A 24,275-nucleotide genomic window follows, 5' to 3' on the forward strand; every position below is an offset into this window, starting at 1 on the left:
TATCAATTGATGAATTAAAGAAAGACTTATTTTTTTATATTCATTTATATCGTAGATTTTTTCATTAAGTTAGTAAAGAAATCATTCGCGTAATAGCAATAAAAGAAAAATTATAGATATTAAAATATACACATCCAAGGAGTGTAAAAAAATCAGAATTGAATAGATTTTTCAATTATATTTTTCTCATTTTTCATGTTTTAATAGTCTCTTAAGATTTCAAGTCGAAATTTAATGAAATGAAATATAGGAAAATATAAAAGTTTTAAAAGTGAATATAGCATCTTTTCACCGTTCATTCCGAAGAATTTATCTCTAGTGTTGAGATTTATTTTAATAAATAAGCGAAAACATATATATGTATATTCTAGAATATATATATTTTTAATTTAAAAAAATATATATGTATATATATTTTTGAATAAAAATATTCACTTTAAAAATTTATATTTGCTTTAAAATAATTCAAACTTTCATTTTTATTAAAAAAATGTATGTATGTACATACATGTTCTCTTAAAATATCTTCTTTGGCATTTTAGAACATAAAAATATTTCATCATTAAGATATATGAATAAAGAATAAATGTATAGTTGAGAAACAGTTTTTACAGATTAACTTTTGCTCTTTGTCTTCCTATTTTCGCTTTTAACATCCGAAGAAGCACAACTTTGACAAGCACAAGAACTTGGTATTGCTAGTTGCTTTTTTAATATTTCGCCATCTTCGCATGTTAAGTTGACTTGAATAAGACCACTGTATTTCTCTGCTTGGCAACAATAACAGTTACTCACTTGACTCCAACTTCCTGTGTAAAAAAGAAAAAATGGGTTAAATTAAAATCAATGCCGTAAAGTATCGCAGAAAAATTTATTTTGCATGTATTGTTACCGCTATCGAAAAACGTTGAAGATTGACATGTTCCACTGCACTGTTTAATACCCTCAACGACATCTAAATTTTTACATTTCCCATGTAAAAGATGGTTTACAACCAGCATACCTACAGTATTATTTGCATCCACAAAAACTGTGTTGCATGTTTCTAGAAAATAGTCACGAAAAAAAATAATAAATGTCTCGAAAAGAGAGAGAGAGAGAGAGAATATAGTATAAATATATAAAATACTCGTTTTAATTTCTTTCTATACACACTTACTGTTAATCTCTTTTTCTATATTAAGGATGGTTAAATTACATCGCTTGCAGCAGTGATCATGATAAATTGATTCAGCAGGACAATCTGTTATATCTGGACAAGCAGCTGGACTTACAGCAAGAGATAGCTAAAATGATTAATAAAACTGAGATAATTATAAAAAGTAATTGTATATATGTATTCATTTTTTTATTGCATAATTGATTATATTTTTAATATCTAATATCAAATTTCTGAAAACGTCAACAAATGTGGAAATATTATTTTTCCTAAAAAAGAACTTGCCTGTTTATCCTTTCCCATGCATGTATAAGTAGTACAATTGTCATCGGATGACCATGTTGAACCAGGTGCATACAAGATATCTTCGAATACACAAAACTCTTGTTTGCATTCTCCACAACATTTACCATCTTCTGATTCGTGATACGACCATCCCTTAGAAATTGACCAATGCAATGTTATTATCGATTTGAATATATAAAAGCGAAATTATTAAAATCGTATCTAGAATATATGATAAATATTCTTACTGGAGAACATTGCGTTGAACACACTTCAATCTCTTTGCGCTTTGTTATATTCGGTCCAACACATGTCTCGATGACACAATTATCTGTGAGAGATCTCCATTTTTCTCCAGATTTATATATTTGTCCATCACTACGACAAGCTGTTTTGACATATTCTGGACAACACTTTTCTGGGATTTTGCGCTCTTCCACCTCATATTCGGATTCCAACTGCGGATCGATTTCTGGACAAGTTTCGGTATTTGCGTGTATATATACCTAAAAATAAATATTAGTTATTGAACATTCACATTTTCATCGATTAGGTCGGTATGTATTTAGAAAATTTTATTAATAATCTCACACTTCCATTCGTTGATTCACAAAAATATGTCACACAATGATCATCTGAATACCAATGCTCTCCCACTTCTTTAAGTATGCCGTCTGCAATGCATGCAACTTGGATGCATGTACCACAACAATTAACACTAGTGTCATTAGGCGCTTGATATGTGTAACCATAGTCACACACAGTATTACATTCTTGGACTTTGGTTAATATCTGAACACTATCCAATTTTTTGTCACAGTACATCGAAAGACAAGCATTTTTGATATTAGGCTTCCAGTTTTCACCAACCTATTACAAATAATGCTCGATATTAAAAAATGTTTTTAAACCATATTAAAAAATTGCAAAATTGGTTACAAAATGTTAATATATCTTCTTATACATTATATATTTTGTCTTCCCATCTGCAAGCAGTACGTTCAAAGATTGGGCAGCATTTGTCATCCAATTGTATTTCTTCCAATACATACAATTCCATATCAGACTGTGCATCCATACTTGGACATTCCATGATTAAACAATTTGCCTTAGGACCGTCATGCGAATTCTCGCACAAGCACGTTTTGCATTTACCATCTTTCCATTCCTCTCCAATCTGTTTCACTATTACGGGCTGGCTGCTTTGATTTTCATTTGTATAAAGACAAACGTCTTTTGGAGGCACTAAAATAATCGATCAACATTCCATTCACATTTCCGTTTTATATCTCTTTCATAGATGTTATTAAAAAAGTATCGACTTCTTAAAAAAGACTCTTATATCACATCATTTTGAATTACTTGAAATATAATAATACAGATTCACACGCACACAATTCTACAAGTTATATTAATATATATAATATATAATTAGGAAAAGGAAATACAATACCGCATTCATAAGTAGGGCAACAACTGTTTGCGAGCACAATTACTGTAGTATTAAAATAATCTGGACATTTTGCTGCAGAAGGACAAGTTTTTGGATCGCATATTTTAGCTGGTCGTGGACAGCAGCCAGATGTATTCATCACTTGTACGAAACCGGATTGCAGTTGTTCGACTTCGTTTGAAAGTTCATCGAAAGTAGGACATTCGTTTACAGGAAGACATTCTGAAATAAATCACGCAATGCCATTTAGCTTATTAGAAAGATCTCGAACGGAATCTGATAAATAATTTATAAACGTATGTATATATATATACATACGACATATAAATTTATGGCATCCATCAGCGTCGATAATTGCTTTCATTATTTGACCAAAACCACATTCCGGCTCTTGTGGCTCAATACATATTGTAGGAGCTGTTGGTTTTGGAGCTGCATAAAAATCATTAAATTATAAATGAGTTTAATAAAATATATTCTTATTCATTAAAATCGCATCGATTAAAAAAGTACAATTACTAATTTCTTTTTTATTACAATTTATAAATTTTGTAAGGCTCTCTATCTCTGTTTCTCTTTCTCTTTCTCTCTATTTTCACACAATTATACATGTTAAAAACTTATCTATTAGCAGTTTCGATAAACAAAGATATATAAAAATGTATTCTTTAATGATGTTATTAACTCACCACATAAATATTTGGCACAACATCTCTCCTCCGTTCCATTAACAAGTATCGGTGTCATGTTTTCGTCGCAGATCGTGTCCAATACAGGACATTCTGTCTTCTGACAATTTACAACCCCATTGTTACAGTTGCACTCAGTACATTTATCTGGGTACCAGATATCTCCCTGTACATGACCCTCTTGGTCACAGATGAAACAGTCTTGTTTCAATACACAAGAATCATTGTGGAATACATAATTCTCTGGACAGAAGCACCCCTCAACAGGACCGGATGCACATTTTGGATTGTCTGATTTATTCAAAGTGTCGCATGTTTCCTTGCAACTAGAGCCGCATGGCTGGTAGATAAGATCTAAGTAAAAAATAGATTTGTCGAATCAAAAAAATATATTTACATAAATTATTGGTATTAAATTGATACAAAAAAACGATCAGTTTTCTATTGAATCTTGTTTTAAACAAAGATTAAATTCATTTGAGACTTTTAAAAATGTTTTAAAGCTTCTTTCTCTTAAGTAAGTTTTATTTTTTTAAAGGCATAATAATGATTATCTTCATAAAAATTATTTTATAAACTAAATGAAATGCAAAGTATTGTATAATTTTGCTTTCATTTTACTGATAAATATTTGTGCAATTAGAATGAAATTCAGAGATCAGATTTTACCTTTGGAACACTCATACGGACAGATTTCATCGGTTCTCCAAGCTGGACACAAACCAGCTTCCAGACATTTTCTTGCATACATTTCCAAGCTGTCGCAATAACTTCCACCTGTGCATAACGCATCGTAACAACAATCCATATATGGTTTTGGATCGACGATGCTATGGCACTGCATAAATTGTGGTAAATCCAAAAGCTTCTTGCAGATATCTTCCTCAGCTGGTGGTGGCGTACATGGAGATTGGCGGTTACTGGAACATGTCCGATCGCTCAGACCCAACTGCATCGGCAGATCCTTGATCAACCAGGATTTACCAAACTCTTCGACATCCTGCGTGATTTCTCCGCCGCGTTTCTCAAAACCATCTTCGGTATCAGCATTGCAATTACCGCATAGACCTTCAGTAACATCGCTGAAGATGTGTGAAGGTAGTTTCAAGGTAAATGCGAAATTCTGTCGAAAAGCAACAAATTCCAATTGAATGAATGGTACCAATAGAGTAACATCTCCAGTTGACATTTGATTTAATACAATCCACGTGTGATCAGTTGGGAATCTTTCCACTCGGGAATCGTCGATCGATACTTGTAGATCTTTCGATAATTCCGCGCGCTTTATTTGCACCACATGTTCATCGTAGAGCAATGTGATGACTTCCGTACATATACCGGTGGCACAATATCCATTGGTGATCAAAAGTTGATATGCGCGAGTTTCGTTCCTCTGATTTTTCGCATTTTCCATAGTGTTTCCTGATAGCAGATAAGTGCAGTTGTCAGTGAATCTAAAGTTTTTGCGATTGAAGTCGATGAACTTGGCATCGCCGAGGCCGTCACATACGCAATCCAGACAGCGAGCCGGCGGTACGCACTCATTGTCGTTTCGACGTACTAGACCGTCTGGGCAAAAGCAACCGGGGAAGCAAATATCTCGCATCGGTGGACACGGTTCTACTTCGTGTAAATTATCGCAAGTAATCTCGCACTTGCTACGGAAGCAATCCCGATGAACAAACGGTGATGGACAGTTTGCGGGACAGTCATAAACGGTTCTCCAATCTGTCAATAGATTTGTGTCATAATCGGCGGCAGCCTCGCATTCGCTGACGAAGCTCGTTAACAAGCGACATCGGCAATCCTCGTAGGAAGTATTGGAAGAATGCAAACAGGAGCATACGCTCTCCACGCAGCGAGACACAAATCTGCAGTAATAATATTAGTAGTAATTTGAATTATAGTAATAATTTATTTGAATTTTTTATAATTATGTATAGCAACAAATTCTTATTGTTAAATAATTAATAAAATCTATTAACCTGTCGAGATCGACGATCGCGGAGCAGGCACCTAACAACATCGGACTTTTCACGGAACTGCAAATCGTCCAAGCCTGTTCTTGAACATCGTGCGGGCACACATGTAGATCACATTCTTTGGCACCTTCCATCGCCCAGCTGTTTCCGAACTGAATGATGCTTCTCGCCTGTGTCCCCTCAGGTGTCTGACGATCATTTGCGACGTTACCGTCGAAGTATCCACATAAACCATCCACGCGACCAACCAGTTTCGCGACGACACCGATCTTTACGTTGGTACTCGAGTCCCAGATTACCCAGAAACCGTAGTGATGCGAGAGGAAGATAATTCTGTCGCCCGTGCGCAAAAGCTCAAAACCGGGAAATCGATTTCCGAAACGCGCAATCTGTTTGGCTGTAAAGGTATATCCATCGATGTCTACCTGCAGATTCGGGTAAAGCACGATCGTACGTTCGTTCAGCGTCACTACTAGGATACGGGTGCAGCGTTGCTGCCCATGCGAATCCAAGCACAGTTTTTCTAATGTGATGTACCACTCGTTACCATACATATCTCGGGCTAGAATATGATTGCAGATATCATATTTGTATTCCATGTTGTCGAAGGTATTGAACGTTCTTCCGATAACGTTGCAAACTGCTTCTTGTGGTTTCAATGGTCGACAGATGTATTTCGGACACTTGTGCTTCTTGTACATGCTTGTTCTCTCAAACACTACCTCGTATTGAGGTGGACATGCCGCCTCCGGACACGTCTGCGGCTTCTTGTCGTCAGACAAGACAGGTGGTTTGGGTATGCAAATAAATTCAGGACATTGAATATCTTCCACTATTGGTTGATTCTCTTGATTTTTCATCGGATGCTCGTGGAACATGTACTTCTTGTGTCCCTTTGTCTTCGTAAAACCTTTGCGATTATTGGATTTTATGTTTGTTTTATGATGATGCAACCGGGATTGTTTGAAGACTACTCTATAGCCAAGTGAACAAAATGGTTTTTCACATGGTAGCGGAATTTGAATAGGACTGGAAGTAGTTATAATTTGTAGACCAGTCGTATTTGTTATTTCTGAAATTTCAACCGCAATAGGCGTTGTGGAAATTATTTCTGGACAATCTTTCTCGTCATCTGGACAGTCTTGAATACCGTCACACCACGAGGTTTCGTTTACACATACGTCGCTCGTGGGACAGTGTCTTGTGCCTGCTGGACAAGGTTTGCATAGGCAAGTGCATAATTTGCTGACGATAGATTGTAGACCTGGTTCCAGACAAGTTTCGCATTTTTTTGGTGAACACGTGGGCGTTCCGCCCAAGACGCATGTGCATTGTTGACAATCTTCCGTCTCGTAGATGCTACCTACCGCGTAAGAAACGTGTCCGATTATGCAGGGACATTCCCACTTTGATACGCACGATTCTCCATCCCACCAATAAGGATCTTCGCATTTGCAGCGTGTTTCATCGTTTAATATTGTCCTATCCATTCCATCGCATATATTGCATTCTCGCTCAAACGATGATGACGTCGTTGTTGATGTGATTTCTGATGTTTTCATTGAAGGGTACGCCAAATAGCAGCCAAGGATTTCGATCTTTAATGCGACATGATCGTGCCACTTGATGGGTTGTACTCTCAATAATCTCGCGTGCAATGGTTTTTCGAAGAAGTTTGTTTGCTGACTTTCCGCATCGAAATTGCCGAGAAACTCCTTCTCATTGCCATTCTTATCGATGACTGGATTCCAATGATGACCATCATTACTATAGAATACTTTGTATACGGTTGTCCAAGCGTTGTCTCCTCCCTTGGTTATGATTCCGGTTAAATTTCGGGTCTCTAGAAAATCAAACTGAATATACTGATGAGGATTATCTAAAGCGGCACGCCATACTCCTTCCGAAGATAATGAAAGATTTTGAATCAACTGCGGTGAACTCGATACCGAAATTTGTTCAATAGTCATTAGCCCATTGTTTAATCCCATTGAATCTTCACATACTGGTCTCACGATCTTCTCAGACATGGTTGTCTTTATTATTGATTGTTCGGTTGTCGACGTCATCATTACCGATATTATGTGATCTTGACAACCTAGTACCTCCATTTTAACAGCGATCCCGTTATGCCATGTCAGCGGATTGATACGAATAATCCTTGCTTCGATTGGTTGATAAAATCTTTGCTGCACGGATTGGATTCTGTCCGCAGGTCCTCTGAATACGCGTGGCTGCTTTTCATGATCGAGCGTGTACGAGAAGCTTTGACCGTCTTCCGAAAAGAGTACCTTGTAACTGGTTACGAACTCATCCTTGGTAACGGCACCTTGTAAGATCACACCGTAAACTGGTTCAGGTCTATCGAATTCGACGTCGAGCCATTGATCCGTATTCGTTATTTCGGGTTCCCAGAATTTCTCGGATGATGACGGAAAGTTTCCTTCTGTATATATCAGCAGATCCTCAAATTGCAATACAGGATTCTTGCTGCTACTAGCACGGATAGTCACTTTCTTTCCCAAATTTCGTATTAATGGCACATAATTTGCATCATCGCATTCTTCGGGTGGTGTGACTGTGCTTTGTATAAGGATCGTATGTTCGATTAAAGGAGATGAAGTAATTGGTGATATTTTCCAAGTGCTTCCCGAGATCGTACTGAATGACGATTGCGTAGTGACAGTTTCGGTTTGTTCAGGTACTTTTCCTGTTCCTACTGTTTCTTCGTGACTTGATACGTTGTAGCAGAAAGTTGTATCACATGTGTAATAATTATTAATGCACTGGCAGGTCTCACAATCGGATTCCTTCTTGATGGCGCCTGGCGCGACCGAGTTACCGTCATGTGATTTACAAGGGCAGTGATTTGCCTCTACACAGGTAATACCGTCTCGCCAGAATTTGGGAAAGTGACACATCGGTTGATCGATCAAGACGCATCCAGCAACGCAATCTGTATCTTCGTTGCAATGACCCTGCGTCATTAGAATATGACGATAGTACTGGCACGTCCTGACGCATTGAATCGCGCATTCATTCCACATTTCGCCGTCCTTACATACGTTTATAGTCGATACTGTCTTTGTCGTCGTGTTCTCATAGTTAGTACTCCATTCGGTACCGCTACTAGTCTGCGTGGTTCGCTCAGGTTCGAAACATTCTGGTCGTATACGTATAACTTGTGCCGGCCAATCGCATACTTGGGTCTTGGAATTATACAAGGTACCGGGACCGCATGATTTCTCCACCAGTTCATGCCCCGTCGGTGTGATAATGCAATGATAAAATAATTGACAATTAGTCGGATGAGGTGAATTGGGATGCGCTACATCACATTCCTTTCCAATTTCCGTTGTTGTATTTTCAACGCCGTGTGTAGTTGGTTCAAAGCAACGACATAGCACACTGATTTCAAAATCCACGCAAGGAAGATCAGGAAGATGCGATTGACAATACAAACCGCGTTCTAGGCTACACTCTACGTCCAAACCGCTTTCTTTCGGACTCAAATGTTCCTTGACAGATCTACATCTTATATCGACCATGTGCTCTTTGTCGCAAATCGGAAATCCGTTCACATCAGGAAAATCCATTAAATTAGGCAATGTTTCCACGTCCAAGAATTTTTTCCCTTTCACTTCTGGATCCTTATTGATCCACAATGACCAACCATCCACGCATTTCTGTAGTTCCGTTGAAGGTATAGTAGCATTATTAGCCATAGTAGTACTGGTGCAAGCCTCTCCATTACAAGTCACTTTGCCGCGACTACAGAAACAACTATGACAATCGTCGCCACTGACTCGATCACCCTCGTAATATGTTGTTCCATTCATTTCAATGCAGAACGGCTTCGCGCACATCGACTTGGGTATACATTCTGTGTAACTGGAATTCTGATACACATGATCATCGGGACAAGGTTTGAATTGGCAACCCTCCACACACGTATCCTCCGTACATAAATGCGAACTATGTTTCACAATCATCAAATTGTCACAAGTTTCACGTGGACAGGTCGAGACGCAAGCCGAATATGTACTGCATTTCTCATCGCATTGTATCGGACAAAGTTCTTGCGTCCGCCATTTCACGGGAACACCTCGTACATTACATTCATGCGCGTACGCGGCCAATGCTGTGCATAGACATTCGCAATCACCGCCAGCATCGCAGCTGCACGTGTCAAAAATACAGTCGCGCAAATATGGTTCGACTTCCACTTCCGAGTGACATGATGAAAATAATGGTGATTTGAGCACGTTGCACTGCCGTAATGACCACAGCTTACGTTCTGGATGCCGTTCACAGACATCATCCTGCATGTCCTTTGGTTCAAGACAGAACGCGTTCTTTTTCCACGAATCTCCAAATAGATTGACAGAGACCTCGGATATTCCACCGGACGGTGTTTTGAAATCATCCTCGGCATTGTCATTGTAATCACCGCACAGACCCATCGTGCGACTTTTCCATTCCGGATTTAATCTCACGTAAACTCTGGTACCTAAACGAAAATTATCAAAATAGTCTTTCAAAAATTTAAATCTGATTAATTATAATAATTATAATTAATCTACACCTTTTTTAAAGACTTCTTACCTTTGTCCCACTGTAATACCAATCCCAAATCCGGCACATCGACAAATACAAAGAGACCGGCGTCCCTTATTGTCATTCTCTTGTAAGTTTCTTTCGGTAACTCTTTTCCTTTCGTCAAGATAAGCTCTTCCTGCTGTTCACCGCTTCCAATTAGGAGCTTGATCGATTTTGAACATGCGACTCCATTAGTTCCGCAAGGTACATTCTGAATCGAGATGTCGAAACATTCTTCTTTGCTCAGCGTACTCTTCGCCAAAACATAGTCGCATATGCCTTGGAAAGAATACATCTTACCGTCGAATGTTTTGTAATGTGAGTCGCCCCACACAGAGCAAATTCCTGCCAAAAGAAGATATCAGAGAATAATATGTTGATATAATAAATCATTATTTTTCACTCAAGATAATACAATATGCATTTACTAACAAAAAATAAGAAAAAAGAAGCAATTATGCGTTCAAATATATTTTATTTATATTTACACATATAGAAGTATTTCATATAAAATAAGAAATATATAATATGATTTAAATTTGATCAATAAATATATAATATACATATAATAATAATAATAATATTAATAATAATAATAATAATAATGATGATGATGATGATTAAACTGAATTTCAGAGAAAAATCTTACCTGCGCAAGTTCGGTCCGTGCACTTCCATTTGGTGTTTTTGCATGTGCAAGTGTTACACCCGTCCTGCATAACCGAACCTTCTTTGTAGCTTTTTCCACCATGAAGACAAGGGCAATCCTCTTTTTTGACACATATACCGTTTGTCACATCTAAGACATATCCAGATTTGCAAATGCAACCGGACGTACACACCGATGGTGTCTGTTCGATCGGTATATGCATATTGCTGCACGTTCTCTGCTCCACAGGTTGACAATCCGTCACCTCCAGATGTTTACTAGCAGGACAGAATAGATCCGTGACTGGTGGATATTCACGAATTTCATCCGGTGTTGCTAATCGACACTCCCATACGCCGCCTTTAGTAAAAGAATAAGACTTTGCATTGAAAAATATTGTCAAAAACAAACTTTCATACTTTGAATACTGACCTATGCAAGAACAACACTCCTGTCCCTTGTTGCCTGGACGAACTTCTCGATGATTAGGCTTGTATTCGCGACCGGCAAAAAAGCAAGGACACTGAACAATCGGGATACATTCGCCATTTGCATTCAATGTTTGATCCTCTGGACAATTGCAACCTTCCACGCACTCTTGCTTGCAATCTCGATAAAAGGATACGTCCGAGCACGATCTGCAATAAATGAGTAATAAAAATCCAATAAAAAATATGGTTGTTGTATATTCTACCTGGTGCAGCTATTTCCGCAAATTTGATAAGTCTGCCCGCCAGTACAGTGTATCTTGCATTCATCAATCTCGGCACGCCACAAAAGCTTCACACCTAGTGTCGCGCAATCTTTCGCATATGCTGCCAACATCGGGCAAAGGCACGATGTTACATCGGTATCGCATGCGCACATATCGTACATACAATCTCGATAAAATTCTTGTGGATCAACATACCAGTGGCAGTCTAAAACGACAGTATAACAATAATAAAATTATGAAAACTATTTAGAATAAATTTATATATCTAATTATAAGTAAATAAAAATATAGTAATCAATCCATAAAAAAAACTGACATATTTAAAATTTTTAAAAATTATATCCTAGTACAACGGACATTCTTTCATAACTTGTTGCAAAGTATATATGTTATATTTTATCTAAATTTTTATAAAATTATTTTAAACATAAAATTAAGTCACGCGTGCGATATAAAAATTCCAACAAATACCTGAGAAAATATTGCTATGTATCTTTGAACAATATTCTTCCGCCCTCGCTCTTCTTTGAGGATTTAAATCGCAAGGATGTTTCGGTTCACTTTCAAGTTCATCAATGCAATATTCGTTTGTTTTCCATTTATTAGCAAAGACGATCGCCGCAGTCTCAGTATCGCCATCAGGTGTTATAAAATCATCCTTTTGATTTTCGGTAAACGTTCCACAAAGTCCTTTCGTTCGATCTGTAATAATAATAGTTTAATCAAAAATGTTCTTTAAAGAAATTATTATATTGCCGCTATTTAAACAAAAAAAATTACCATGGAATTCGGCTGGAGCATTAATGTAAACACGCGATACACCATCCCACCATACTTTCAAAGCATTTGGCAACCGAATCACCACGAATATGCTACTCGCGATTCGTATTCGTGCACCATTAAATAGTATTGGAAATTTTGTTATCTCGTCACCGTTTATCGTAATCTGACGATTTTGCTTTAGTTTTATAATAGTATCTTTAAAATTGATTGTAACACTTTTGGTGCATGATGGAGATCCTACGAAGGTAAAACCCAAATTCTGAAATAAATAAAAATGAGTGAAAATAATGAAATACAGAAAAATGAGCGGTAGTTCATAAAATTAACAAAATAATTTTATTTCTTCGATAACTTCTCTGACCTCTGATATCGCTCCGGAACATGGGACATTTTCGCTCTCGATCGTATAATTCTCTCCTTTCATCAAATAGTATTTACATTTTCCCATAAAATCATAGTGCTTGCCATCGAACGTGGTGTAATGTGGATCGCCGACAATGGCGCATCTGGCACCGCAACGTATTTGCGTGCAGACCCATTTGCCGGAAATACATGTACAAGTATTACATTTCTTTTGCACGCTTGTACCCGGTTGAAATAGTTTCCCCCTCAATCTGCATGGACATTCTTCCGGAGAAATGCACTTGCCCTCGTGTTCTAAAGTACCTGCTGGACAGAAACAACCTTCCTCGCATTCGGAAGAAATCTCTTGCTTCGCTTCGATGCCGGAAAAACAGGAGGCTTCCGCTTTCGGGCCGCATGATAGATACACTCGTCCACCATCGCAAAAAATTGCTACAAAATAATGTACTTGTTTACTAATAAATAAATAGAATAAAATGATTTTAATTGTTATACATAAGATTATTGATTATATAAAACATTTTTAAATTAACTTACGACAAGTATCATTATTTCTCCACGCGGTTAATTGCGCGATTCCCTTGTGAGCGCATTGGCGAATGTAAACATCCATAGTATCGCAAGCGCATTTCCTTTTGTCATCGTGCTCACACGCACAATAATCCCATAAGCATGACTCGGTTAATTCAGAAAAATTGATAGTATTAGCACAAGTCTTGAATTTATGATTAGAAAGTAACTCGTTGCAGAATTCGAAAGCGTCTCGAGTCAACTCATTTTTCGATTCACATGCATGTCGCGTACTTGGATAATCATCGCATATTTCTGCGAAATGAAAAACAGGTTGCTATATGTAATTGTCAAAATGATGATAGATCTATCTGTTATTATAACAATATTTTCAAAATACGTATTGTAGACAAAACAATATAAATAATTTTATAATTTCAACATTATATTATCGCTACTTAATGATTTTATACTAATGTAAATGTATAATTTATATAAGATGATTTTGTGTCGTTTCTTCTTACCTCCAAGATCGTCGACGCGCCAAGAATTCGCTAATGTTGGTATACTACTAGCGTAACTTCCGCTTTTTGTTAGGAATTCGTCGTTTTGATCATCATTCATTGTACCACACAAACCGGTTGTCTTATTCCACATACTTTCGGACGCTTCGATCTGCAGTAACAGGGCACCATCCCATTTCAATTTCATGCCCAACGAGTCGAGAGAAACGATGGTGAAATGAGCAGACTTGTCCACGCGCAATCCGGGCAAATATACAGGTATCGGCAAAGATCGTTTGCTGTTGGAAAATACTGACATTCCCATCTCATTGCTTGTGAGTGTATACTCCTTGTCGTGCACGAACAGCTTTATGATCTTGACGCAACGACTCGATGATCCACTTTTGCATCCTGGACTATTAAGTACTACAATCGTGCAGATGCCGTCTCGCGTCTCCTGAAGAAGCGTGTGCGCGCAGTCGCTATCGAAGCTGTAGATTCTATCGTCAAAGGTTTTGTAGTGCGCGCCACTCCAAGTGAAGCATGTCTTCGGCTTCGGTTTATTCATTTCAAATATCATTACGCCATTGGATTGAATCTACAAAATTTAATACGGCACAAATTAATTAATAAATAAACATCATTCTCACTTCACGTTCCATTATGTATGTTATACCCGTGAATGTGATGCATTATTTACCGGATATAAAGACGCATCACTACCATGAATGCCGTAATATCCGTCATGGATTCCCTGAGAGTGTTTTGTGCCGAAAATATCATGCATCGACCATGAATGATTCGATTCTCGTACATAGGTGTTGTAAGAGGTACCGAGAGAGATGATTTTGATGTTATTGTCGATCTTACATTGCGGTATCGGCTGCGGTTCAAAAACGCCCTTATCGTAGGTGCAGATATAAGCTGTGGCAGGTGAAAATTCAAATTCCACTCCTGTAGGACAATTCAGCGTGCAAGAATATGATTCGCTGTCGCCGGTGCAATAGTATCCGCCGTTGAAACGTAGTTTTTCGGTATCGCAAGTATTAGCAGCTGCCATCCATATTAAAAATTAAATTAAAATTGTAATTTATATGAAAAAATATACGTATATACGAATATATATATATATATATATATATATATATAATATATATATATATATATATATATGATAGAAATGTATAAAAATTTATTAATTTATAAATATTTTTAAAAATATTTTTACGTTATTAATGTATATATTTTTGGCGTAAAATAAAATAAAATTCAGTTACGAGATATATTTTTTTACACTTACAGTATTGGCATTGAGGTCCTCTGTAATCTTGTGGACACTGGCATAAATTGGTCGGTAGACAATTGCCGCCATTCTGGCAGGGCGGCTCGCACACAGCTATTGGGATACGATTGCATTAAATTATGCTGCAATTTTATATGATACACATAGAGATTTAACGATCGTGCAGACATACGTTCGCAATCCGGAATCGATACCCAATCACTTCTGGTTGGCTTCCAGTTTCCGTCCTTGCATATTAAATTAGCAACGGACGAACTGTCGGGGAAAGTAAAATGTTCCATACAAGAGACGGTACACGTTCTGAAAGAACAAGATTTAAAAAGTCAGAAAAACAAATGTAATAAAAAATGCAATGATAAGATTTAAATACATCACTCACTTTGAGTTACATTTTTTATATGAATTAAGAACAGGCGGTGGATAATTCAAACATGGTTTATTCTCAAATTGGCACTGCGGACCACTGAAATGTTCCGGACAATTGCAATGATGAGGCGCGATGCATATCCCTTTGTTTTGACACTCGGGCATACAGATCGCTATGAAAAAGAATTTGATTAAAATCATTTTATTATCTCTAGATTTTTCAACTCGGAGAAAATTCATAATTTTCTTACGTACGTTCGCAATGTGGTATCGAATTCCATTCGGTTCCTTCAATATGCCATTCCTTATCGACGCAAGTGATAATCAGATGAAGAGCGCCGTTTGGAAATTGGTAGTCTGGCGCACAACTTGCAGTACAGCCACTGTATCATCAAAAAGAATTATATTATTATATTATTACATTTTCTTCTCTCTCAATATTTTATATACAGTACATACTTTTATTTATCTAGAGAATCTAATATCTTGAAACTTTAATATCTTTAAAAAATTAATATTACAAATATATTTAATATGTTTAAAAAAACCACTGACAATTAATAATTGGTTCAGCATATCTTTTTTTTTGGTGTATAAAAAAGTATACTATTGTATTTTTATAAACATACATAGATAAGAAAGACATATAGTTTTACCAATAATACTAGACAAGTTATAAATATATAAGTACCTGTTCAATGAACATTTAAGTTTGCCGTTTATAGGTGTATCCGGTCTACGGGCACAACCTCCCGCGAATATGCGTCTTCCACCCTTCCTATTTTTAACACTATAAGAATCTTCAATTGCTATATCTGGCGCATCGTTTAGCATATCTTCTTTTCTGTATAAAAAAACCAAGTATATTATTGTATTTTTATATATATATACATGTATAGATAAGACAAGAGATGTATAGTTTCACCAATAATATAAAAAAAATTTCTCTTTATAACAAAAAGATGTGTAAAATACTAACTCGTTTGTTTCTTGTGTATTCATATCCACCGAATATCCATATCCTTGTATTATATCGTTTGCAACGATAATTAATACAAATGAATATCCAAATATCTGTAACGGCACCATGTTATCAATGCAAAATGCAACTTTTCATATTAATGTACCAGACAAAAATTCACATTTATGTTTTATGAAATGCGCGAACCAAGCAACACTTTTAAAAAACGCGAATCAGAGTACCCGACTCTTTTATATATCTACCTCTAGAAGGAAACGGATAAGCGATAAGCTTACAGGTCGTGCTTGATAAATGAAAAAAAAATGAAAAATATGGGTCAACCGGTCGCGGATATGCATTTTGTGTATGAAGTATTTATATATACAAAAATCAATGTTTGTATTGTGTGTATGCATCTTTATAAATATATAATATAAAGAAATATAATGTATGAAAAATATATGAAATATAGTTATTATGTTATCTATAAACATTCTTTTTGTAGCACTAGTTTAAATTTTCATTTCATGTGTAAAATCGTTAAAACTATTAGTTGTAAAAATTTTCATCGTTTCAAATGTGTAATTCATTTTTTTTTGCTTTATAAACATATCTTTTTCGTACCTGTACATTTCTAATTCTATATGTTTTATATAAACTTTAAATACATTTAAAATATAGAAATAAATGTAAAATATATATCAAAGTCAAAGGAAAAAAATGCATAATTATTGTCATAGAATAACGCGTATATAATTATTTTTATATCGATGATTAAACTTATGAAAATAGGCACGCTTTTGCGAAAGTGTTTTAAGAACGAGATTAACTTATCGCTCTTGTAGACGTTAATGAGTCTCTAATTGGCTTGATAAAGCACAGGAAAAGTAATTATCAACCATTTCCTATTAATAATATGACTTACACAGCATATATCTAATCGAATCAATTAAACATAGCAAACTAAATAAGATAAATCAAATAATGTTATCTTTATTAATATACTTATTTGTCAAAATTTATAACGTGATCTTAATGCATAGATAATTGTGTGCTACAAGACTAAAAATATTCACTGTCTATTAATTTTTTGTTAATCTTCTATCTTGATAATTATAATAAAGTTGTTATAATGTTCTAATAACTGTTTTAACGACTCAGATTTTTGTACTATCGACTACAGTTTTACTTGTACAATTAAACGTAGATTTGTTTCCCGCTTTATAATTAGCCAATAAACAATTAAGTGCATCTGGCGTCATTCGATAGTTTTTAGCAATTCTTAGCTGTCCTGGTTCCAAATATTTCGAGTGCCATATTTCGTAATAAGCGTCACTCGATATATCGCTCAAATGCGTGATGTTGAATTCCTCCTGTAGAGCAATCTTCCATACCTGAAACGACACATATAAAATAATTATTTTCGATTATTATCACTATAATATTTCTCTATTGCGATATGTTTGAACAAAAGTAATTTATATATACATTTAAATTTAATTGATAAATAAATAAATTGCGTTGATAAAAATGCTGATATTTGACGAAAACATATTTAAAAACCAAATTAAAAAATGTAGTATTAAAACTTACATTGTCTTCAGATGTATGCATCTTGATAGGTACGTTACCAAATTTGCCTTTGCCATCAAATACATGTAAGTGATACAACAAATAATTTAACATGTGCATTTTATCAGGCTCACTAATACTGAAAGTCACGGATATCGGTGAACAGCATTCTCCTTTTGTCGGATAGACAGCATGTGTAAAATAGTTATCTGGTCTTATAACACCCCATAGAAGATTTTGTAAAGAATAACCATGAAAAGTACCTCTTAAGTACTGATCTCTTGTATCAGATGGATGTATGCCCAAGGATGATAGATGTTTTCCTATAAAATGGGACAGAAAATAATATTACATATGTAGAACATGTTATTTCAAATTTGTATAAAAATATATTATTTACCAAGATAATAATCTTCCTTCTTCCAATATTTTCCACCTGCAATGCATTTTTCTGTAGTATTAAACATTTTCACTATTTTAGCCAATGCTCCTCTACTAATAACATATCCAGATCGAGCAACATTGTAAGTCTGACCCCATAAAATTATTGGATGACCCAAATAGTAATCATCTCTGTAATCTAATGGAGCGACCATGTAGCGTAAATTCTCTGGTATGACTATAGTATCATCTTTTACAAAAATAATCCACTCTAATTTATCCATTTTTTTCCAAATGTAATTCATAGCCTCACACAACAATTGCCAGGAAGATACAATTTTTGTATCTATATTTATAATAGGTAATTCGGTGTCTTTCAAACGATGTCCAAAGAAATAAATATTGTTACAACGTTTACCCCATGTAGCTTGGATTGATTTTCCCAATTTAAGTTTTTCTACAAAAACCATACATGTGATAGATACTCGTTTTTTCAACCAGTTCCATTCCACACTTTCAATCTCTCTGGTACTATATCCTTTTTGGGGACCATATAAATATTTATCCAAATCAAGTGTGCGTAAGCTTAAATTTTGTGCTGCCAACCAAGTAGAGTATGTAATGGTATTAAAATAGTCAGATGTCCTCTTTACTTTTTCCCAATGCCGTAAAACAATTTCTTCATGGTGAGGTACTTTACTCAAGTAATATTCAGGTTGCCACAACAGGGTTTGCTCACACCTCGAATCAATCACAAATATATTTCTTAATAAAGATAGCAATAGTGGAAAAATAAAGCCAATTCCTGAACCAATCAGGAATATAGATCTCTGTTTTAAAAATCGAAAACGCATTTTGTCATCACACTGAAAATTGAATTTGACAAATACATAATCAAGTTTTCTTGACGCTAATGCTAAGTGATTAAGTAATGCCAATTATCAAGTAGACTCTACTCTGCATTCTAGTGTGTCTTTCATCATTATATTTGATCTTCGTTGAACTCATTTATTTCATTATATTTTCTTTTGTTGCATACTTTAAATTTATTTGTATCTCTATATTATTTGTAAAGTTGTCCATTTATATAATCTGACCAAACTGTAAATATCAATATAACACAGTTAACTTATTTATATTGAATATATCATGTCTATAATTAATCATTAACAGTTAATCATTACAATAATCATGTTAATTACCTACAGGATGCATTTTGCGCATGTGCCGATAAAAATACGTGATGAAGTCATTCATGTTACTGGGTAAATTGACGGGAAGAATATATTGAAAATTATGCTTGTGTAAAATTATTGTATATATCCGGTGATTTTATATTACAAACACACCCACACACCTGCGACGATTAATCTGTGATATTTTTTGCTAAATAATTCAAAAGAAAAATTAACAACTAAAAAGCAATCAAGCTAATGTAACATACGGTAGATGTAATCATAATATTCGATGCAACAGGTGACATCATTGAACTATAGAACTAACTTCTATAGTTCAATGAGTGACATAAACAAAGCATCTGTCCAACCTAACTTACATAACCTTCTTCTCTTTCCATCAGAGGTGGAGACTCCACCTCTCCCCGTAATCCGTATTTAAAATGCCAACAAATACAATTAATTGAGTAGCACGATTATAATTTATTAGTATAATAAATTGATTGAACTATTAATTTTTATTTATTATAGTTTACCAATTAATCAATTACCTGATAATTTGAGCTGGAGGAGAATTTTTCGACTGTTTCTAATTTAAAATATTCCTCCTATTTGGCTACATTAAAAAATATCATCGTGAACATATAATTTACAGAAAATTTAATTTTATTATATAACTTAAAAATATCGACATGTACCATATACATATAATATATGTAGATACACTGCACCATATTCTATAATAAGAGATTATAACAAATACTTACAATTCTTTCCATACAATAATTGAAGTACTAGAGTCTAAAATATTTTTAAATTTTGTTATATATAATTCTTTTAAAACACATAAATTTTTGTGTCTTCATGCAAGATATCAATAATTTAACACACAATGTAAATATGTAATTTGTGTGTTTAGAATGTAAATATAATTGTAATATAATTACTTAAATATAAATATAATATTTATATTTCAAAAAATATCTAATATAAATGTATAATTTATATGATTTATGATGTTAGAGAAAATATGTAACAATTAATAAAAATTACTATTGTACATTTAACAGATTTCCAACTGTGCTATTTCTTACGAAAATAATTAAGCAAATTTAAAAATACTGTATCGAGATTTTGCTTAATACATAATAGTTTTTCATAAAAGTGATTTCGTGTATATATATATGTATATGTGTAATAATTGCTATTTTTTTCTTTTTTAAATATTTTGTAAGTAAAATATTAAAGAACATTACAAGTTAATGTAAAAAGAATGATTTCCAAAAATAGAAGAAAAAATATTAAGTTTAGAGAAATATCTTAGAGTTTGCAAGACATGGCATTGGAGAAATTAGAAACTGACTTTGCCGCGTATTTTAAAAAAACCTAAGCCATTTCTATTGTGCACCAAGGCACCAAGACCGCAATAATTTTCTATAATGATCGGCATATTAACAACATTGCATTCAGGCGATAATAAAGTTTTGAGCGTAGTATGAAAGGCTTCTATGTCAAATCTCGTTTTGACAATTTCAGTTCCAGCTAAAAAAATACCATATCATTATTTAATTATTATTGCAACTATTAAAAGATACATAAGGAAAAATCTTTCATATATATAGCTGTGCTACTTATGCTTTCATAGTTACAAAAAATTTTGGCTTTAACATCTACCTTTATACCAAAATAATGGATGACTAGTATATGTAAGCCATGGTATATCTTTTGCAAATGGATTCCACTTTTTTATAAGAGGCAGAGGTTGCCCTCTATTCCACAAAAGTCTTATTCCTGACATATGCCGCTTCCTGAAAAATTTAAAATTCTGTTCCACAGATTTTAATGTATATATGAATAAGCCAATTTAATTTTTATATCACTTTAACAATATTTTATAAAGTGTCATACAAAGTTAATACTTTGAGACAGTTTAAGAAAATTGCTTATAACATAAATACACAGAAAGCAAATGTTACTATAACACAAGTGTTTATTAATGTAAATACATTGCATAAACAATAGAAAAAAGCAGTGAAAACGAATATATATCCAAAGCAAATTAATAAATTGATGTAAAGAATTAGTGCTAACAGATAATATAGCACAGTGATACCAAGATTTAATGAGACTAGAGCGATACCTAGGTTCAAATTGAGTAAGACTAGAGCAACCTGTGATAGACGACCATTCTTGACGTACTGCACAATGAATTACAGACGACACACCTTCTGCTAATCCACTTAATCGTCTAGAATTAGAATATTAAGTTGACATAAATAAAATATGCAACAAATAAAAGCAATACAGAGACTATAATCTTCATTTATATAAAAAAATATATGCTTACATATTTTAAATTTTAATGTTATCTTTTTTAATAAGAAAAAAAGGATTATTAAAGAACAAACTATTTAAAAAGGATTATTAAAGAACAAACTATTTAAAAAGCTACAGTATTATAGATAATATATTAACCATATAAGTAACTTTTATATGATTAATATATGTATTGTAGAATATATAGTTTAGAGAATATATATTCTTGCATGACAAAAATAATTCACAACATTAGTACTCACGGTGCAAGAGAAGTAGATGGATAAATCAATTCTCCTATAGTTATTGTATCAAACAATGATATAGGTATTCGATTAAAATCTAGTATTTTTAGAGAAATAAAATCATATTTTACAGAGTAAAGAGCTTTTGTCGATAGTAAAACTAGTCTCTCCTTTTCTGTATCCCACAGACTTATTCTATAAATAAATAAATTTTCTTGTAAGAAATGCAAAAATAAAGAAAACTCAATGGCTATAATAGTACATACTCTGTCAAAAGCCAGCTTCCTACAAGCTCATCGTCGTTTTCCTTGATCAGATTTTCAGTGCAGTCATTTATCGCTCTTTCCACAACTTCATTTCTATCGGTGAAGAATGTATGAACGTCTATATGTTTAAACGGCACATGACACACATTTTTCGAAGCGGAATTCCGCTTTGATGTCTCATCCGCACTTTCTGTAGTAGATTTGACAGCTGAAATTGAAGAAAGAATAACCAAAAAATTTCTCTTTGTTCATTCAAAATTTAAGGGAGATATTTTATTAAAAACTTATTATCCAAAAAAACTGGTGAAAAAACTTACAATCGGTATTAGCGATTTCTAAAGTGGCTCTTTCGAAATTTACCGCAGGTCCGTCGTCCAAATACGTCTCTTCCATATCTCTCATTAGGTTATTTGTCAACGAAAGATTCGTTCGTATACACCAGACACAATGGTGAAGGAATCACAATGACATATAAACGTACAATAATAATAATAAACACTGAAACTTGAAGTACGCAAGACTACTTGAAACTTTAATTAAGCAAATGCAGTCGATCGAATCGCTCAAAAATGACGTCTCGTTCAACCGTGCGAGACGCCATATTACATTATGGGATCTGCTCTTTTCAGCTACACTAGTGCAATAAATTAGAAAGAGACAAACATACTTTTTTCACTCTAACTAAAGATGCGGCCTCATTGACGCTAAAAAGTAGCGTCAACCATTGGTTGAACAAGGAGGTAAGTATAGTTGCTTCATTGTTCAACCAATGGTTGACGCTACTTTTTAGCGTCAATGAGGCCGCATCTTAACAGTTGGCAGCCCTACGAGATAGGCTGTGCAGCACTGCGCGTATATAAAATAAATTTGAAATCGCTTCTAGCCTAACCATCTTCACGCGATCGACTTTATTTGAATTGCACGGCATCGCATCGAATTATGATGCGATGCGGCGCCGATTTGTTCGAACGTAATTCGGGACATCGCGATGCTGTATAAGCGTCGAATGAGCACGAATTGTCACGCAAATATGATAAATCACATCTACTCACCGTTCACCGGCTGTTCCACAGGCCGCTCCACTCGCTCGCCTCGGGACGTCCCATTCCGATCTTGATGCACACGATATCATCAACGCGAACGCGCGACACTTTATTCGGCACTCCCGATATTCGCTCGCATCCGATAATCATCATCAAGGGCGCAAATAACGCGACGCGACTTCGCTCCATCTTCGCGATCGCGCTATCACTGAACTGTGAAAAATAGCTGTCGCGCACTTTCATCGACATATTATGAAAGTCGCGCGATCATCCTTGGACACTTTCGACGCTCTTTCACTCGCGATATTCGTTTAAAAACGGTTAAAAGACGCGAAAAATGCGGACGTACGACGATCTGTGTAACTGCGTATGACTCCGATTCACGTATGACGCGTATGACGTAGCAGTGACGCGCTAACATGACGGCCGAACCAGTGCGCAGAACGAATGCACACTGGTTCGGCCGCCATGTTAGCGCGTCACTGCTACGTCATACGCGTCATACGTGAATCGGAGTCATACGCAGTTACACGATCGTCGTACGTCCGCATTTTTCGCGTCTTTTAACCGTTTTTAAACGAATATCGCGAGTGAAAGAGCGTCGAAAGTGTTCAAGGATGATCGCGCGACTTTCATAATATGTCGGTGAAAGTGCGCGACAGCTATTTTTCACAGTTCAGTGATAGCGCGATCGCGAAGATGGAGCGAAGTCGCGTCGCGTTATTTGCGCCCTTGATGATGATTATCGGATGCGAGCGAATATCGGGAGTGCCGAATAAAGTGTCGCGCGTTCGCGTTGATGATATCGTGTGCATCAAGATCGGAATGGGACGTCCCGAGGCGAGCGAGTGGAGCGGCCTGTGGAACAGCCGGTGAACGGTGAGTAGATGTGATTTATCATATTTGCGTGACAATTCGTGCTCATTCGACGCTTATACAGCATCGCGATGTCCCGAA

At 35.2% G+C, this 24,275-nt stretch overlaps 3 protein-coding genes across 6 annotated transcripts; all 3 read right to left on the bottom strand.

Annotated features, from left to right (window-relative positions):
* Nucleotides 1-515: 515 nt before the first annotated feature.
* LOC105256604 (hemocytin) lies at nucleotides 516-16,546 on the bottom strand. Its single transcript, XM_011266682.3, has 28 exons — nucleotides 16,339-16,546; nucleotides 16,051-16,203; nucleotides 15,615-15,742; nucleotides 15,373-15,532; nucleotides 15,166-15,293; nucleotides 14,991-15,086; nucleotides 14,391-14,743; nucleotides 13,712-14,288; nucleotides 13,215-13,502; nucleotides 12,676-13,109; nucleotides 12,312-12,573; nucleotides 12,003-12,233; nucleotides 11,511-11,736; nucleotides 11,249-11,454; nucleotides 10,817-11,176; nucleotides 10,174-10,512; nucleotides 5,572-10,078; nucleotides 4,256-5,457; nucleotides 3,587-3,940; nucleotides 3,216-3,329; nucleotides 2,898-3,119; nucleotides 2,409-2,689; nucleotides 2,036-2,314; nucleotides 1,693-1,950; nucleotides 1,445-1,597; nucleotides 1,160-1,286; nucleotides 893-1,045; nucleotides 516-809 (listed from the first exon to the last, which is right to left on the bottom strand). Exons 1-28 carry the CDS (start codon nucleotides 16,446-16,448, stop codon nucleotides 616-618), a joined length of 11,895 nt encoding a protein of 3,964 aa, XP_011264984.2. The 5' UTR covers nucleotides 16,449-16,546; the 3' UTR covers nucleotides 516-615.
* A 525-nt stretch (nucleotides 16,547-17,071) lies between these two features.
* Nucleotides 17,072-19,889, bottom strand: LOC105256605 (glycoprotein-N-acetylgalactosamine 3-beta-galactosyltransferase 1-B). Of its 3 annotated transcripts, none has more exons than XM_025409039.1 (5): nucleotides 19,718-19,889; nucleotides 19,480-19,630; nucleotides 18,293-19,374; nucleotides 17,914-18,215; nucleotides 17,072-17,714 (listed from the first exon to the last, which is right to left on the bottom strand). In XM_025409039.1, exons 3-5 carry the CDS (start codon nucleotides 19,125-19,127, stop codon nucleotides 17,478-17,480), a joined length of 1,374 nt encoding a protein of 457 aa, XP_025264824.1. In that variant the 5' UTR covers nucleotides 19,128-19,374; nucleotides 19,480-19,630; nucleotides 19,718-19,889; the 3' UTR covers nucleotides 17,072-17,477. The 3 variants fall into 3 exon arrangements, with proteins under 3 accessions (XP_025264824.1, XP_011264988.1, XP_011264987.1); XM_011266686.3 differs by having other exon boundaries at nucleotides 19,476-19,630; XM_011266685.3 differs by having other exon boundaries at nucleotides 19,476-19,644.
* A 632-nt stretch (nucleotides 19,890-20,521) lies between these two features.
* LOC105256606 (tumor protein p63-regulated gene 1-like protein) lies at nucleotides 20,522-22,922 on the bottom strand. Of its 2 annotated transcripts, XM_011266688.3 has the most exons (6): nucleotides 22,593-22,904; nucleotides 22,276-22,483; nucleotides 22,028-22,204; nucleotides 21,589-21,696; nucleotides 21,123-21,256; nucleotides 20,547-20,990 (listed from the first exon to the last, which is right to left on the bottom strand). In XM_011266688.3, the coding sequence occupies exons 1-6, from the start codon at nucleotides 22,675-22,677 to the stop codon at nucleotides 20,800-20,802; spliced, it is 903 nt and encodes a 300-aa protein (XP_011264990.1). In that variant the 5' UTR covers nucleotides 22,678-22,904; the 3' UTR covers nucleotides 20,547-20,799. The 2 variants fall into 2 exon arrangements, with proteins under 2 accessions (XP_019884749.1, XP_011264990.1); XM_020029190.2 differs by lacking the exon at nucleotides 21,589-21,696 and having other exon boundaries at nucleotides 20,522-20,990; nucleotides 22,593-22,922.
* Between the last annotated feature and the right edge of the window lie 1,353 nt (nucleotides 22,923-24,275).

The sequence above is a fragment of the Camponotus floridanus genome, unplaced genomic scaffold (assembly GCF_003227725.1).
Source record: "Camponotus floridanus strain SB8 unplaced genomic scaffold, Cflo_v7.5 scaffold24, whole genome shotgun sequence".
NCBI classification, from domain to species: Eukaryota; Metazoa; Arthropoda; class Insecta; order Hymenoptera; family Formicidae; genus Camponotus; species Camponotus floridanus.